At 38.6% G+C, this 19,224-nt stretch overlaps 1 protein-coding gene across 4 annotated transcripts in view; it reads right to left on the bottom strand.

Annotated features, from left to right (window-relative positions):
- LOC136883507 (fatty acid synthase) overlaps nt 1-19,224 on the bottom strand; it is an 830,097-nt gene that overhangs the window by 461,636 nt on the left and 349,237 nt on the right. For all 4 annotated transcript variants that reach the window (XM_068229677.1, XM_068229680.1, XM_068229678.1 and 1 more), the window contains 2 exons: nt 18,084-18,313; nt 12,085-12,338 (listed from right to left, as the gene is read on the bottom strand). In XM_068229677.1, the coding sequence (XP_068085778.1) occupies nt 12,085-12,338; nt 18,084-18,313 (484 nt within the window). The remainder of the gene's footprint in view (nt 1-12,084; nt 12,339-18,083; nt 18,314-19,224) is intronic.

The following is a 19,224-nucleotide window of genomic DNA, read 5'->3' as shown; positions in this document are numbered from 1 at the left end:
CACAATGGCGAATATTGCTTTCTATTTGGTTATAAAAATAAATGTACGCATGACAACTACAGTCTACACCAGACTCTGCTCAACTGCCTGCAAGTTCCAGCTCAGATACTGCACTACCTACATCATCTGTGCTATGTAAACAGACCCAGCATGAACATTCTAGTGCATTCTTATCTCACCATATAAATACAACTGCAAAACCACCTTCAATTCAGTCTGCATTAAATATGTGAGAGTGATCTTACAGGGAGTATGAGCCTAAGTGGGAGCCCAAAACGCTTGACACTGACTCTCAATCCACACTATTGTCTTGGCTCCCCATAACAGTGTCTTCCTCTTCTGTCATGCTTCCCCATTTGTCCTGATGGTGATCTCAGTGAATGGGCTACCAAGGCTGATTCTGGCAAGGCACAGTTCGACACTGGTGTCGACGAGGAGGCAGATTTCTTACACGTTCATCACAGTATCAGGTGTTGCATGACTGGAGGCAGCATTGAATCTGGAACCATTGCAACAGCCAACATTGCCACAACTTCTCCCTCTTCTTCTCATAGACCCCACCATTTGGTTTCATTTTCATTTCAATTGAATTCTCCTTGTGTATGCAAAATATCTCAAGAGTTTGTCTCCCAAAGCAGCAACGTTTGTGAGAACTAAGCGGAAAGTTTTCCTAACAGTACAGCTTGTTTGAATATGGACTGCTCAGATTGAATATATTGTAAATTTTGCCTACTACTGGTGTGTGAAGTATCAACTTGAAAGAGTACGTTCTGTGGTACTATTGTGAACTAAATTCTCTCTGCTCTCTATTCTTCCAACTCACTTCCACAGCCGTGTTGTCTGTTGTTCTCATGCTCAACTAAAGGAGGCTTTAATGGGCTGGACTCATCTTTTACCTGAATCGATGTAGTACCTACTTTCTCTAAGACAATTTTATGGAAGGTCGTTCAAAATATTTTACTATCCCTCTTATTTAATATTTAAAAAAGAGATAAAGAGAAAAGGATATTTAGAAAGGTTGAAGAAGGGTTGTCTCATCTTAAAATCTCTCTATAACGGACAACTTTGGGACAAAAAAAAAGTTGTCCGTTATACAGGGGTGTCCGCCTGAAAGAGAGTGTGAAACTGGTACCATCAAACATAAGTTGGAACACAATAACCCATGTATTGTATGCATCGAAAAATCTTGCGAATAGTTGTATGTACTGTAGTATTTTACAATTACTGTACTGTACTCACATGAGAAAGTTGTAGATGCGCTGTGCAGCTGCAAAGTATCAAAGAGACAAAAAAACTTCTATGGAAACCTCCAGTGAGCACACTGTACACTATTAACATTCACCATGTTAAAATTAAGAACATACGAGTTTTTGAAACTTTCAATCAATATGTACATGTAGCAATCTCTAGTAAAACATTTAGCACTTGAAAAAATCCTTGATGTTTGTTTGTTTTGTCCACTTCAGTTTAGCAATAATATTTTCACTATGGGCAATTAAATCCTGTGTCAGATTTACACCTTTTTCATCATTTTGTTTATGATAGAATTCTTTTAGGGCCTGTACTACGGCAGCTGGATAAAAGTGCGGTTTGAATTTATGCGGCAGTTTGTAAATTTATCTGGCAGTCTGGTTGAAAATGTGTACTATAGCTTTCATTTATGTGCAATCTGGGAGAATGTTCTCTAGCTTAGCTATGCCGAATTTGGAGAGGCAGTTAACGCTCTTATCTGAGACTTTGCTCCTATCAGGGACACTGCTGTAAGAATCAAGAAGGCTGCACATCATGATGAATCTACATCTGCATGATGCTGTATGAAATATAAGTTGTTTTAATGTAATCTATATATATATTTGTAAAATACATCATGCTTCCTGTGTAGCTATCACAGAATTTTTAAAGACTTCCCAAGCTAGCAAGTTGTTGCTACTAACTATATGAGTTGCACGCAAGCATTATAACAAGCGTCCTAGGTAGCCAAAGTCGTTACGGAGTCCCTGCTTGAAGCTGCCTTGCTGTTATTTATTGGTTTTAATCCCAATAGTCCAAAACCTTTTTAACTGCCTCAGGCAGTTTCCTTGAAGAATTCTAAAGATTGATGTAGAGTATTATGCAAAGTGTGATAGAAGTACAGAATTTTGAGCAAAAAACTTGTTTGTATCAACATTTGAGCATGTTTCTCATATGTGAGCTTATTTCTAACAGATATTCGGACAAAATCAACAATAAACAAACTATCATGTTGGACTGGTCTTCTGTTATTGAGTCTTCTCTTGCTCACCATCTTTCTCACGTATTATACTTGCATGTGATCAAATTTTTCGGATCACACCTCCCTCCTGAAGTATGCAATATTCCAGGTTATATGCATTATAGATATTTAATGTACTTACAAAATATATGGAAAACACACACAAAAAAAATCTAAAATGCGACCAGGAAACTTCATGAACTAATGGGTTAACACTGGATGATTCTCTGCAAATCGCTATGAAATTGATACCATGTCACTTTATGAATCATTCTAGCCAAACATTCGAGGCTTTGGAATCTCCACTACTTAATTCTGCCACAAATTCTAACCCATTCGCTTGTATCTTTGGTCCTGACACAAGGACATTCTAACTTCTTATTTTACCGAACCACTCTAGCATTGCCTTGTTGATGAGAGCTCCACTACTACTTTGAAACAGTTTAATGCACTGCTGTCATTTAAATGTGATTCTTTCACTAGTTCCTCTTGATTTTTCACTATTTCAGCTGCCTGTATCTTTCCAAACTTGAACACTTCGGACAATTCACGCACAGCACACTTCTTACATTTATGATAGTCAGGGCCCGGAATTCAATGACATGTCATCTTTTAATTGGTGCATCACATAAGTTGCTAAGTTATATACAAATCCTGTTCATGGCCCCCAGATTACAGAAATGCATACATATTAAGTCATTTTTCGTCATTTCTTGAAGTATTTGATTTTTAGGTTGTTTTCTTTTTTTGCTTTCTGCATCATTATTTTTGTCATTTTTAATTATTTTATTTTTCTTATTGGTTATTTTTAAATAAGAATCCACGTTTTACATCATCAACCAACCAGTTCCTATATCTTAACGTACTGAAAGGTTTGCGTGAAGGTTCATCTTCGAAAGTTTCTGCACTCAGTTATGAGCTGAGTATGTAGCTTTGTACATCCCTCACCTTTGTATCTTAACAGGAGGTGAGAGCTAAGTTATTCTTGGGTGACCTTCAGACGAGGGCTAAGCCTTTATCAGTTCACCAGGGAAATGTGTTCACAGTGTGACGTCAGCAGTGAGGTATATCTGCCAGTGTACTCTATTTGTTTGTTCCTTCAGGTCAGTTTTAGTTGTACAGTTTGTAGATGTCAGTTGTGTGTAACCATTTCGAGTGCGTGTTAAAATGCCAAAGGTAAAACCATCCAAGGCAGTTCATTTGAGACAAATTGTCTCTGAATTCGGGGAAGATACCTTTTCTACAGATGGTGAAATACGATTCTGTAAAGTATGTGAAGTGAAAGTGGCAGCAGCAAAAAGATTCACTGTTCAACAGCACATCAGTCGTGTCAAACATGTGTGCGGTATTCAGAATATCAGCAGAAAGAAAAGTACTCAACAGTTACTCATGCAAAATGCATCATCAAGCAGAGGTACAACCTCAGGTTTTTTTAATGAACTGTGTGAAGTTTTTGTCACAGCAAATATTCCTCTTCATAAACCAACCATTCCTAAATTAAGGCAGTTCCTAGCACGATATACAGGTCATTCCATTCCGGACGAATCTACGCTAAGGAAAAATTACATACCGCTCTGCTATGAAAAAACACTTCAAAGAATACGGGAAAGAACAAGCGGAAAGAAGATTTTTGTTTCAGTAGACAAAACTACTGATGTTGAAGGTTGTTACGTAGCTAATGTAATTGTAGGAACCCTGGAAATAGATAATCCCGGAGAAATATTTTTGCCAACTTCTGAAGTCCTGGAATCTGTCAATCATTTTACAATATGTCGAATGCTGTGACCTGACGGTGTGAGGTATGATGATGTTTTACTTTTCGTGACCGATGCCGCGCCCACAGTTAAAGCTGGTAAAGCTATCAAAGCTTTTCATTCAAGAATGGTGCATGTAACTTGTCTAGTTCATGCTTTACACAGAGTGGCAGAAGACGTGAGGGGGAATTTTCTTGACATTGACAGACTTGTGTCGCAGGTAAAAAAAGGTATTTATCAAAGCCCCATCGTGCAGGAAACTCTTTAAGTCACTAGCTCTTGATATCCCACTACCTCCGCAGCCTGTAGTCACATGTTGGGGTACGTGGATCAATGCATGCGAGTACTACAGCATCAACTTTTTAGCAGTGAAGCGAGTGATAAACTCTCTAGAAGCCCAAGATGCCAGGGCTATAGAAATCGCCCAAGAGATGTTTTTAGCTGACGATGTCCAGGGTAAGTTGGCATACATTAAGGCAAATTTTAGCTCCCTGCCGTCAGCTATTACACGACTTCAGGAGAGAGGTGTGACAATCGAACAAACGAAAGCTTTGGTGAGAGCAACGCAGGAAGTTTTGAAAAATGTGCGTGGTGAAGTTGGTGAGTCGGTATTTCGGAACCTAAAATCTGTTCTTGATAAAAACACAGGATACAAGGTTTTGTCTTCAGTCATCCGGGTACTCAATGGGGAAGATTTCAGTGTAGTGGATATTGAAGAAGAGCTGTCACCAAGTGATTTAGCACACTTCAAGTACGCACCCCTCGCATCTGTGGACATCGAAAGGAGCTTTTCAATATACAAGAAGGTTTTGGCCGACAATCGAGTGTTCTTTTACCTTCGAGAATCTACGGATGGTCACAGTTATCTACTGCAACACGGTCTGAGGTAAATATTAAAACCTACATAATATGGCATTATATATATCTTTACAGTTAAATCTGCAACCAACGGCGATTATGATTATCTTTATAGGAACATTGTTTTCCTTTTCAGATCATTTCTCTTTATGGAGTACCTGGTGTCAGAAGATCTTCGTACCAGTACATTTTGTTTCTAAGGAAAACCAAGATTCCTAAACAAAGAACTGACATATTGCTATGTAAAAATTAGAGAAAATATCAATTATCAATGTTGTTCATATCTAGAAATGTACATAATTTAGTTTCAAACAATAAATACTTGGGAATTTTAGGTCATTTTTTGTTCGTTTTTAGGACATTTGATAATTTTAAGGTCATTTTAAAGGTCAATTTTTAGCATTTTTAGGTCAACAAAATCCAGGCCCTATTACATCTACCTTTTCTTTTAGAGTTACAAACTTCTTTAGAGCCATGTTAAAATACACCAACTTACAAACATACGACTGAACACATCAAAAGCCCACGAGTCAATTAAAAGTAACCTGACAGTGAAAGTACGAATTCCAGCACTGTCGAGCATGTCAGATCACACAACTTCTGGGAGTGACAACACAGCTTAGTGATGCCTCCCGAGAATGTGTACAACCTGCAACACAAGTTAGAGTGCCTGCAAATCTTGGAAGTAACGCCTGTGCAAAATGTAAGCAGACACTGTACAGGACGGAGAAAAGGCATTTTGCGGACGATGATATTCTGTATAGAGTAATAAATAAGTTACAAGATTTTGAGAAAATGCAAAATGACCGTGATAATGTTGTGAGATGGACAGTAAGCAATGGTATGATGATAAACAGGGTTAAAAGTCAGGTTGAGAGTTTCATAGATACGAAAAGACTTCTCAGTTTTAATTATTGTGTTGATGGGGTGAAAATTTGTTTTGGGGTTCATTGTAAGTATCTAGGTGTTAATATAAGGAAAGATCCTCATTGGGGTAATCACATAAATGGGATTGTAAATAATGGGTACTTTTTTTTTTTTTGCTAGTGACTTTAACTCAACCGACACAATTAGGTCTTATGGCGACGATGGGATAGGAAAAGCCTAGGAGTTGGAAGGAAGTGGCCGTGGCCTTAATTAAGGTGTGAAAATGGGAAACACGGAAAACCATCTTCAGGGCTGCCAACTGTGGGATTCGAACCCACTATCTCCCGGATGCAAGCTCACAGCCGTGCGCCTCTAACCGCACGGCCAACTCGCCCAGTAATAAAGGGTACAGTTCTCTGCACATGGTTATGAAGGTATTTAGGGGTTGTAGTAAGGAGGTGAAGGAGAGGGCATATAAGTCTCTGGAAAGACCCCAACTAGAGTATGGTTCCAGTGAATGGGACCCTCACCAGGATTACTCGATTCAAGAACTGGAAAAAATCCGAAGAAAAGCAGCTTGATTTGTTCTGGGTGATTTCTGACAAAAGAGTAGCATTAGTTGCAAAGTTTGGGCTGGAGAGAAATGGAAAAAGGAGACGAGCTGCTAGACAAGTGGTCAAAAACAATGAAGGTACTTATTAAACCACCTATTCAATACTTTACATCCACTTATAAGTGGTTACATAAACATAATAACACTTATTCGGGACATGTTTCACCCCCTAATGTAGGGCAACCTCAGCCTAAAATATAATCTTCAAAAGGACACATAATATTAAAAGAGAAGCTAAAAGATCGGCTTGTAGCCTAATTACTAAAACTTGGTACATATAATGTGAATAATACATTGATACATTAATAAAACATGTTAATGGAGCACTGTCAATGATCACACTAAAAATCTAAAACTTTCTCCAATTAAATTACGTAGTTCTAATTAAAATGGTTCAACTAAAATTGTTTGTGGTTTCACCTAATGTGAGATTGCGTATATTGCCAACAAAATGAAGGCGTTAACACAAGCACAAAAAAAAGTATCTCGCAGGGGAAAGGTAAAATCGAATACATTGTCTGAATACATGCAAGCACTGATACTATAAGTAATGGGTACCTGGGTTTTTGGATCCATACCCAATGCAATGGGTAGCTGGGTATTTTCGCTTTGAGCAACTGCCACAACAGGTACCCAGATATCCAGGTCCCGTCATCAGGCCTAGTTCGTGGCAGAATGAAAGTAAGAGTAGCTGGGTCAGCAAACAAGATTCATCTGGACAATTTAGATATGGGAAGATGATGTTCTTAACAGTGTGAAAAGGGGAAGATCAGAGTTATACTAATGTACTGGTTTTAAGTTCTGTGGAAGAGCAGAATGGAGATTGGGACTGTCCATTAGGAAAGCTAAAGCATCTGGTACAGTTTCTGTGAGTCACACAAATTAGGGTATACTGGTGGTTGCAGAAATTAACATGTTTGTGATGGTGTGTACCACCAGTGGTACACATGCCACATGCATTGCTCTCAGAGGTCGTCATGTACCGTAAATTTTAAATAATAATAATACATTATTATTATTATTATTATTATTATTATTATTATTATTATTATTATTATTATTATTATTATTAACAGGCAGGTCCTTGGATTTGGTTTATGAATTTGGCTCTCCACACCTTTCTATCCTCTGCTTCCTCTTTTAGCATGCAGTACTTTATTTTTTTCTTTTAAATCATCAAGCAGCCACGTTCTTGTTCTCCCAGGTCCCACATGTTCCCCCTAACATTACTTTGACAACAACATGCAGGAGACAATTTTTTCTCAGGATATGTAAAAACCAGTTGGCTTTCCTTTCAGGAACTGTATCAAGGATTGTTCTCTTGCCTCCTCCTCTTCATTTGTCACCATATCCATCCACATTATTTTTTTCCATCCTTCTGCAGCACTACATTGCAAAATTCTCTAGATATTTCTTCTCCATTATTCTCGAAGTTCGGGTTTCTGATTCATGTAAAGCAATGCTCCTGACTTTGTAATTGAGTTGGCTACATGGTTTGCGTGACACAGCTGGTAGCTTGTATTTGGAAGATTGTGGGTTCAAACCACCCTATTGGCAGCCCTGAAGATAGTTTTCCATGGTTACCATACCAGCAAATGCTGGGGCTGTACCTAAAATAAGGACACGGTCACTTCCTTCCTAATCCTAGGCCCTGTCCCATTCGATCATCACCATAAGAACTGCCTGTGTTGGTGAGACATAAAACAAATAACAAAGAAAGTGATCTCTTCTTGTAGAGTACTGCCTTGGTCATGGCAATTCATGATCTGATTTCTTTGGTGCAATAGGCGAAGACTTGCCAGACGCTTGAACTGGATACATACCATAGTGGTTGGTGTAGTAGCTCTTCCCTTTCAGCAGATTTAGCAGGGAAATTAACCGTAATCTTTTAAGGGTCAGGGATCGAACCCGAGGTCCAAAAGCTAAGGTGGTGACCATTCAGCCATGGACTCCAGTGATCTCCCAAGAAATTTTCACAGCCGGGTGACAGGAATGAGTAGCCGGGCGGGGAATACTACGTAAAAAATGAATATGATAAAATCTCAATTTGTTCCCCCCGGGCATTAACAATAATATCAGATAGGTAAGCATTAACTGTAAAATTAAACTATTTTAGTTTTATTATCATGAAAAAAGACTAACAGAGTATTTTGAACTTCTAGTGTTGTTCTGCTTGCTCGTTCATAATCATGTAACTCCAGGGCTTATCACTCGGTTGCTGTGGAGTGCCATAGAGGTTTGTAACATCATACAGAATTGAGTGCTCGCATGCGATTCCACACTAATTCATACACCGCTCATGCACGACACTATATGATAGTCAGCTAAACATTTAAACTCTTATATAACTGATGCAATTTTGCTGACAATAATGAAGACTGTGAAATAAACAGTACTACATTTTAATTTGGAGCTCCCGAAGACTCAAATACAGTAGAACCCCTATTTCGCATTTTGCTAGCGACCAGGATTTTTAAATCTTAATTGGGGGTTAACCTTAAATCGAGGTTTCCGTAGAAAGCAAACTTTTTCCAGAAATCTGTGCCTGTATTGACAAATTGCATCCACACACATTATTTACATAATGACAACAATAAAACAAGGACATACCTACCCTACACACTATACTGTAATTACAACTATTTCTGTAGCACTAATACAGTAGTCAAAGATCGTAGATTCCCAGCACACTACAAAATTATAACACCCACGACATATTTACACAATGACAACAATGAAAAGGTGCTGTTAAACCAAAGTGTCGGGGGACTAGGTAAATTTGGACACTCGTGTAAGTTATGTGACGAGTGATTACCCCGCAACATCATCGCAGAACGTCGGAGATCGTCCAGAACGTCAAACGTTCGAGACTCAAACCCATATCAAACCAATCTGGGTTTTCTGGCCTTATCTCAACGTAATACTGACAACTTGCAGAACGTGTTCCTGTCCCCTTCACCCTGGTGAACTTGGAGCACGGGTCATCAAAAGGCGATGTTGAAGACAGCGACTATCAACAGTAAGGTGATGTGCACTTTAAAATGCATTTTCTGAATAAAAAACTATTATTCAATATATTTAAAAAAAAATTTATAGATAGGACCCTGCCTCCTGTACCAAGCCCTAGCTAGAAATCACCCAGTACTGCCCTGAGACCTACTTCACGCTAACTTTAAAATTAATTCATAAAGTCGGGCTATTTTACTGGTACAGTACCAAGGATAACAAAAAGGAAATTGTCTAAGATTAAGGTGTGGGAACTACAACAGATTGGAAAAAGGACTGAATATCAGGACCATATAAGAGGACAACTGCCTACAGAAGAAGTGGAGAGTGGTGGGGTATAGTGGACAAGATTTAAAAGCACCTTGATAAAAGAAACAATAGAGCTTTGCGGGAAGACAAGTGCGATAGTAAGAGAGTAAGGGAAAAAGAGACACCCTGGTGGAATGAAAGAGTAAGATCCTCAATAAAGGAAAGGAACATAGCACAAAAATGAGATAGAGAGAAATCCAAGCCAGAACAAGTAAGAGGCGAAGGGAAGATCAGAGACCTCAAGCAAGTTTACCAGGACAAGAAACTGAGGGTTAAAAGAGTAGTAGAAAAGGAGAAGATAAAGTGCTGGGGGAAATTTACTAAAAAAATGAAGGAAGACAGCAGAGGAAATATAAAACTATTGTTCAGAGTGATCGAAAACAAAAGAATTCAGTTGAAACCATCACAGCATTTGAGGATCCTAATGGAAACCTGACCAGGAAAGAGGAGGACATCAGAGAGGTTCTGAGGAATCATTTTGATCACCTGCACAGAAACTGCACAGAGGAACCTCCCATTACATGGGCAGAAACAGAAGCAGCCCTTAAGAAGATGCCACAAGGTAAATCCCCAGGAATCGATGAAATCAGCACGGACATGTTTAAAGCAGCAGGAGTCCAGGGTTTACATTACAGTGGTTACACAGAGTTCTCAATGCCGTTTGGAAAGATGGCAAGATACCTACTGATTGGAGCAAGGGTGTCATTATCCCCCTGTTTAAGAAAGGAAATCGCTGAAAATGCTCCAACTACCGGGGAATAACACTCCTTTCTCATGGGCTTAAGATTCTTGAGAAAATCTTAGAGAGCAGATTGCGAGTCATGTTAGAGCCACAGTCTGAAGAGGAAGAGTATGGCTTCAGGCCTAACAGGTCCACAACAGAACTAATCTTCAGTGTGGAAAAATATTGGGAAAAAGGCAAAGATCTGTTTATGGTTTTCCTTGACATTACTTGTGAGAGAAGATAAGGGAATGCCTGAGAAAAAGAAATGTATCAAGGGACTGGTGAGGAAAGTTCAGATATTGGTGAGGAAAGTTCAGATACTGTATGAGTACTGTACCAGCTGTGTGCGATTGGGTGACGGACATTCATCCTGGTTCAAGACCAAAAGTGGAGTCGAGCAAGGCAGTGCACTAACCCTATTACTGTTTATCACCATCATGGATGACATAATGAAGAACATCAAGAAAGCCTCTGGTGAACTAAATGTAATGGCCTTCGCTGATAATGTTATAATCTGGGGAGAAACCGAGGAGCAAGTACTGTCAAGACTCAATGAATGGAAGGTTAAGTTCCAGGAGTTCAATCTCAAGATAAGCAAACTCAAAACAGTAGTGATTGCAATAAACAGAGAGGGACGACCAGCGAACATCATGCTAGGAAACCATCCACTAGAAAGTGGGGAAAGCTTTAGATACCCCGGCAGTGTAATATCTCGAAATACACTAGCCACAAAGGAGGTGGCAAATAGAGTGCAGAAGAGTTCTCAGTTTTACCAGCAAGTATGAACACTCCTCTGGGATCCCGAAGGACCAACAAAATCAAAGCTGGTGATGTTCAATCAGTACTTCATACCAATCTTAACCTATGGTATTGAAACCTGCACCCTCACTAAGAAAGATTCATCAAGATTGCAGGTATCTGAGATGACGTTCCTTAGGACTACAATTCATAAAACCAAACTGGACAAGTTATGGAATGATGTGGTTAGGAAAGAAGCTGGGATTGTTACATCATTGTTAGATTGGGTCAGCATGTCCAGACTGAGGTGGGCATGTAATGAGGATGGAGCCAACAAGGACAGCATATGTTAACTCGCAGAGACATGTGGCAGGGAAACGGATGGTGGAAAGACCAAGAACCCACTGGATGGACATCGTAAAGATGGACATTGCAGATCAGGAAAGGACACTGGGGAACGTCATTAACAACAGAATGTATCTCAATAAGACAGAATGGAAAAGGCTCGCCAACAGTAGCCGGGAAACTGGATCTGTAAAATGATGATGATGATGATGATGATTCAGAAGATCAGACCCAGTCTATCCCTTGAGGCATTTATTGTGAAGCTAAAACTGACTTACTCTGGCCACATAATGGGAAAGCCTGATTCTATTGAGAAAACGACCATGGTTGGAGAAGTGGTAGGAACATGGACAGGTGGATAGACTCTATCAAAGCAGCAATGAAGTCATCACTGAAGGATCTGAAATGTCTACTTGAAAACCTGGAGGCAATCCCAATCATGTAGTCACCTGGAGTCAAATCCAACTTGATGGCACAAAGAGAAAGAGAGAGAGAGGCGTGTATGTGTGTGTACAAAAGCCCTCCACAAAGAAACAGACACACTAGGCAATTATAATTCGTATTATCCCCAGTACAGAGGAGATTTCAAGAAAATTTAAGGAACAGTATATTTACTCACTTGCCAAGTGTTGAGAGCAGAGAAAATATCCCAGTGTCTTCATTGTACAGTGTGAAACTGGAGGTGGAGAGAAGAGAGCTAGGAGAGATCTCTATGGAGAGAACATCACTGGGAACCTGCTGGCCATGAACCAGGAACGTAGCCGGACTAAGGAGACAGTGAGCGTGGTATTCAGCAGATGACAGCTTCTCGTCCCCGTGTGGTACAGACAAGACAGCCCACTTGTTTGAACGAGTCTTGGGATCTGGAATCACCTGGAAAGAAACATTATCAACTACAGTTTTGCCCAGCAGTTTTCGCCTTAGAGAACAAATTAAAATTTTGAAATACATAATAGTGTTATTTGCTCTTGCACCCCACTAACTACTTTTACGGTTTTCAGAGACATCGAGGTGCCAGAATTTAGTTCCGCAGGAGTTCTTTTATGTGCCAGTAAATCTATCGACATAAGGCTGACGTATTTCAGCACCTTCAAATACCACGAGACTGAGCCAGGATCGAGCCTGCCAAGCTCGGGTCAGAAGGCCAGCGCCTCAACTGTCTGAGGCACTCAGCCCGGCATTTTGAAATACATTTCTAAGCTGGGGTAAATTCTTCTCAGATCCAAACTTATATTACTACTAGCTGTTTTACCATTCTCAATGGGTAGAGGCATAATTTTTCACATTAATTTATGTTTGATTTTGCGAAAAGGAAACCATTTTTCGCCTTTTTTTGTCATATAGGACTGACTCCATCACTTTAATTTCACTTTAATGCTTTCCTAAAGTTATTCATAAAAAGTTTAATTTGTAAGATTTGTGAATTATTTATGTGGAAGAAAGATAAATAAAGAGAAGCAGTATTGATAAACGTTCACTATTACTTATGCAATCTTGATTAGAACTACAGTATACACAGCCCTAATCAAGATAGCATAAGAAATTACTCTTTCAACCTACATGGCGATACCATCACGGGATTTTACAGAATATTAATATGAAGAGATACTTCTGTCGAAATGAGAAATCCTTATTCCATCTTCTGTTTCATCCCACATACCTGATATTGGAATACAATTTTAAGACCGATATTTTCCATGAATTTCGCTGCATTTTTGCACTCATCATAAAATAAGTAAATTTCACTTTAAACTGATCTTGTTGCTTTAATTCGATGTAACTCACAAAAACAAAATCACTAATTTCTTGAACAGAATCACATGATTCTTTAAGAAATTTAAAAATCGCTTAAAATATTTTTTGTCGCATTTATTGTTAATGGGAAAAAATCATGCCTCTAATGTTGGGTTAGTTTTTATATTCCTCTTCATTATCTTCCTGATCAAGAAAAGCTGATGACCACACAGTTTTTCACCTTACAGAAACAACCATAAAAGTTGACTTCTATGGTTTGGATGTGGACTGTGAGCAGAAGCAGAAATATATGTCACCCAATGGAAGTCATCAGAAAGAAACCTAAGCAACAATAAGCTTATACACTACAGAAAGACATAGAGTGAATTTACCCCCCCCAACATATTCCACGATGGAATGAAAGGTAGACAGTAAACGTACATAGTGGATCCTGCTACCTGGTGAGAAAAAAACTGGTGTTGGCTTTTATTTTAAGAAGAAGTACAACTTTGCAACCATCCTCTCTGAACAAATTAAATATAAACAAACATAAAAGGAAACAAAAATTATGTACTCAACGAATGAATTCTGAAAATGAAGGAAAAATATAATACAGTACATACAGTATACGATATTAAAAGGCCAAAATGGACACTAACACATCAAAAGAGAATGCAAGTTTCCTGAGTAACAGAACACTTAAAATTTAATATGTATTTGAGGAAGTCTACTCTCACAAATAACACACATGAGATTAGCAGTATTCCTGACATCAACGAGGGTGAGTCTGAGTGTTTCCTGCACGCCGAGGTCCCATCTTAGGCCACAGGGATTGGCACACACTCTAAGGATCTGGGCCACAGTAAATTCGGCACCGCAAGAACATACTGAAGGCTTTCACTCTTTAGAAGGTAAGAGAGCATAGATCATCCATGACCAATCCTCAGCTTGCAAAAAACTACGGCCTTTCTCTGTGAGGGCTGGAAGGAGGACCGCCACATGGCAGTTGTCTTCTTAAGTGAAGACTGTTTTTGCAAAACTTGTGCTTTGTATAAATATTACTGGGAGGCTTTCTATTTGATGGTGCAACCTGTCTTTGCTAAACTACCATTTTGCTGCTGTAATAATCTATAAAATGTTGTGAGTTTTTCTAAGACTAGCTTCCTACTGATTGAGAGTCAAAGCAAAACTTGCTTTCTACTGGTATAAATTTTGTTTTGAAGTTTCTGGAACAGTTATTTGTTATAAATGCTTGGATCTGATTTAAAATTAATATAACAATGGAACTAATAAGTCTGCAAATGTTGTTTATTATTTCCTAACTGTTTTTCTTTTTTCCATTATCGGCAGTGATTCTTTAAAATCCACCTGGCATCAAGTCTATACAGCCTGGCACCATGGTTAGTTGGTTCGAGTTCCATTGGTCAAAAAATTTCACCATCAGAATGTTGGCCAGCAGTGTAGGAGAAAGGGCGGAATACAATTTCTAATCACTAGATTGCGTGCCAAAAGCCTGGATTCAATTCAAAACCTCTCTGCAGTGTTCATACGGAGTGAGGGCATATGACACGGTTGATGGTGATTCATCTGTCAGATGAGCAGACCCCTTGACTCAGGCTCTGTAGCCTCTTTTAGTTCCACACCTCTTAAAACTGATCACCTTGGTCTCCCTCTACATCTCTTAGCTGGTTAAGAAATTGCTTTCAACGTATTTAGGAATATGTTTGCTATTATTCCTGATATTGGTGAAATCATTGTGAACTCTTCCTTTTGATGACAGATTTTATTGGAGAATGCAAAACTGTTTTGGTTTAAGGTTGTTCTTATAATGTTATATACGATTTTCCATTGAAGTTGGAAAATATACCACACTCGCACAAAAACACATTAAAATTGGTATGAAACAGCAATCAGTTTGTTCAAAACTTTCCACATACGTTTTTCCATACAGCGACTTACCCATTAATATAGTATTTTCTAATTTCAACAATCTATGAACATGCATATAGTTTCATTCTTAAAAATAAGGTAATAGCATCACTCCAGAGGCTTCCGTGGCAAACGTTTCCATTTTCTTACATCAAACAGCATCTCCTAACCTAAGTTTACCATGCACGTATTACAAAAACATATTTCAAGCACATTGTAGAGTAATAATAACCTGTTCACTATAAATTTACAAGGGAACTGCCTTTCTGAAATTTAACCAGACATGAGAGTATACAACCTAACCTCTGAAATCTGTTGTGCACAGCACTGTATCTTGAGAAAAAGCATCATGTTCTTATTTTATTTCAACACCTAGTATTAAAATTAAGCAATCATTTGTTTCAGCCTTTATTTATAAGAAGTTAACAACTGCTGTCAGTGCACTTATTTGTGCGCTTATTGCAAAAACATTCTCCCAATGTTTGTTTATGAACAGAAGGAATTAAGTTGGCAGCACATATTGAATGTCGGGGCAATCTCGCTTATGCATGTAACGAGAAGTCAATACAGAAGATGAATGATCGCATTCATATAAACACTGGGGTCGAGTGTATGAATATTGATAACGGATAAAATAACATGCCCAAATTTGTTTGTAACAACGGATGAATCAGTGAAAGGGTTCTCATTGTAACTGAAGGATATAGCATAGATTAATGTAGGAATTTCTGACGGGCATAACAATATTGCCATTACAACTGGGTTCTCTTCTACCATACTAAAGCGGCCACGGTCGGATGTGTAAGTGAGCCTGACACCTCACTTTAGTGCTAAGGGCCCATGCTGTGAATCCCTCCTCTGCCTTGAACCATCCATAGCAAGCTTATGGCATCTTTTTTTCATAAGTTTTAATGTCCCATAACCATAACTAACAGAAATACAGTAAAACTTCGTTAAGACATTTCTGCAGGGGACAAGGAAAAAAAATGTGTTAAGCGAAAAAACTTACTACTGAATACACAAATAAAAACTATTCAACAGGGATATGAAGACACTAAAATATGAGTTTTTCCAATATAAGGGGATTTTACGTCGTATATCCGCGGATACAGCAAAAACTCTATGAGAAGAGAGTATTAAAAGATGTGAAAAACACGAGAGAACAAAAATGAAAACTTATTTCGCTGGGGCTTATACAATAATAATAGTGCACTGATAAGCGTTAAAAAACACCGAACAACAAATATGAAAACTTTGAACAGGGCCGATAAAAATATCAAAGTATTATTGCAGATCACACTCTTTCTAAAACAAATGTTAGTAGAAGCCTTTTATTATGGACCAGTGGGTTATTAAATGTTATTTTTCTGGTCACACACTTAGACAATGAATTGGAGGTTATACACGGCCATGTGTGACTGCAACAGAATGACTTTGGCCATCATTTTGTCTCGAACGAAACTTTGATCAACTAAGACCGACTTGAGTGATTGAGTCGAAACTGGAAGGTGCGAGTTACAACATTCACGCAAATCTGTGAGCTTAAAGATGTAGATGCCAGACGACTTGCTGACAGACTTCAAATTTGACTGCATTAGTAAGAAATTTCACTACATTTTCCATATCCATAATTAGGCTATCACAAGACAAATATCCACCACGCTTGTCAACCTCACATGATTATGTTGCAGATGTAGGCCATCACGTGACAAATATTTGCTACCCTTCACTGTACAACTGTCTGGCTCCATGACTAAATGGTTAGCGAGCTGGCCTTTGGTCACACGCATCCCTGGTTCGATTCCCAGTAGGGTCGGAAATTTTAACCATCATTGGTTAATTTCGCTGGCATGGGGGCTGGGTGAATGTGTCGTCTTCATCATCATTTCATCCTCATCATGATGCGCAGGTCGCCAAATAAAAGACCTGCATCTGGCGAGCTGAACTTGTCCTCGGACACTCCCAGCACTAAGAACCATACGCCATTTCATTTCATTTCATTTCATTGTACAACTAAACACGAAATACATTTCTAACTTCTGAATGGAATGCGAAGTAAACCACAAATAGGCTCATTGTGTTATTCTGCAGTCCGACTGCTAACCGGCAAGCAAAACTGAGCATTTCTGAGGCTAACGGCTTGCTCCCTGAAGGTGCAACTTATCCTGTGAAGTTGAAGAATACAAGGCCTTTTCCCGTTATCACACAACTGCAGCAAGGGCTCTTACCCGAGTTGGAAATCACAATCCTTCCACAAGGGATGACAAATGACATTTTCAGGGCTAGGAAAAATGTGATCATACTAAGCAGTAATAGCAAAAATTTGTGACAAGTGAGGTATTTTTATATAGATTTAATACGATGAGAATTGGGACTTTGAATTTATGATGTGCTAAGCAGGGAAATGTGTTAATGAGGAATGCACTAATGAGGCTTCACTGTAAATACTTAAGAATTTTAACATTTCCTTACTCTAAAAGCAGGTTCTGCCCCAATGTGAATTACATTAAATCAAATATAAAATTGCATTACTCTTATGGAATAATTTTCAGGACTTGAAATTTCTTCTGTTAAATGCGGGTTTATGCTAAATTGAGGTCATGCAAAATCGGGGTTATAGTGTACACCCATTCACTACCATCTTACAAGTGGCATGGTTATTATTTATTTAGTATATGGCTTTTAGTGTAGGGAGTGTTGAGGACATGTTCGCCTTGCAGGTCTTTCTATTTGATGCCCATGGATTACCTGCGCATCTGGGTGAGATGATGATGATGATGATGATGATGATGATGATGATGATGATGATGATGATCTTTGAGCTGACGGCATGCAGAGCTATTGGCAGAGGTTTGTGTAAAAATTAGGGCAAGAGCCAGCAGTTGCTGTTCTTGACAGAGGACCATAACAATTAATGTAGTAATAATGAAGGATTATGAGCACAATTGAACATACCTTCTGGAGATAGTTTAGGAGCAATGACTTGGCTGGAGCAAGATTTTTGCTATGGCAGGCTATTCCACCACAGTTTAGTACTCTCACATATTTGCCAACTGATCGAAGTTTTTTTGAAAATTCATCAATATCTTCAGGAGAACCAGCAATGATATAATTACTGGAGCTGTTGTTGCTGACAACTTCTAACTTCCCCAAATTCTTCTCCAGAAATTCCAGAGAATCTTTTCCTGTGGAAAAATATGAATAGAAGTTAATATAAAATTATTCTATTGTGAATATACCTCAAAGGCAGGAAGTTAGCCATGAGTATACAAACACACACATACAACATAAAATATCATTGCAGGCTGGTGTGGGTAGAGGGAACAACAGAATGAAGAGACTTGGGTGAACATGACAACACAATATGGATAGAGATAAAATTCACTAACAGCTGTCTTCTTTTACCAGAGGGGGTTTCGGTGTTCACATTCATTGTGGGGGATATTTATGAGAGACCATCATTCTTGATGTGGGGAAAAAAAAATATAGAGAAGTTGGAGAAATACAATGCTTTTGAAAGGACTGATGAGCTTGGGTATTCAGCCCAAAGGCTGGTTTAACACTCAACAGCTCTGCCATGTCATAGATGGTCTAGGTGTCGCTGAACAGGTCTACTATGGAAATGAGGAGTTAGGTAATTTTCTGTTGCTTTCCTCACTGAGCCAAATAACGCTTTTTACATATCAGTCTGCTAAGACAACTAAAATGCATGTACCAACCAATCCTATGTATGACGTTTATACATTATTTATAAAAGGGACTGTCTACATAAAGAATGGCATTGCTAGCATTGTTCATACCTCTCAATCACTTTCATATCATACAAGCCAAGAATGGGACTGAGACAGGTCAATGAAAGTAATAAATTTGGTCTAGCCCATGCCAGAAGATATAGTGCACTCTAAACACTAGGTCTTGACAACAAAGGCATTTAGTGGATATACACTGTGTATTCATTTTTCTGTATATAATTTATGTACAGAGATTATATAGTATTTCAAAGGTGTTTTTAAATACCAAATTCCAGGTTTAAAGATCCGTACTATGTGGAAAATCTCCTGTGAACAAAAATTCTATGTAAAGGTTTTCTAATATA

The sequence above is a fragment of the Anabrus simplex genome, chromosome 11, assembly GCF_040414725.1.
Source record: "Anabrus simplex isolate iqAnaSimp1 chromosome 11, ASM4041472v1, whole genome shotgun sequence".
Lineage (NCBI taxonomy): Eukaryota > Metazoa > Arthropoda > Insecta > Orthoptera > Tettigoniidae > Anabrus > Anabrus simplex.
Note: the sequence above shows the minus strand (reverse complement) of the source record. Positions and strands in the feature narration are given on the sequence as shown.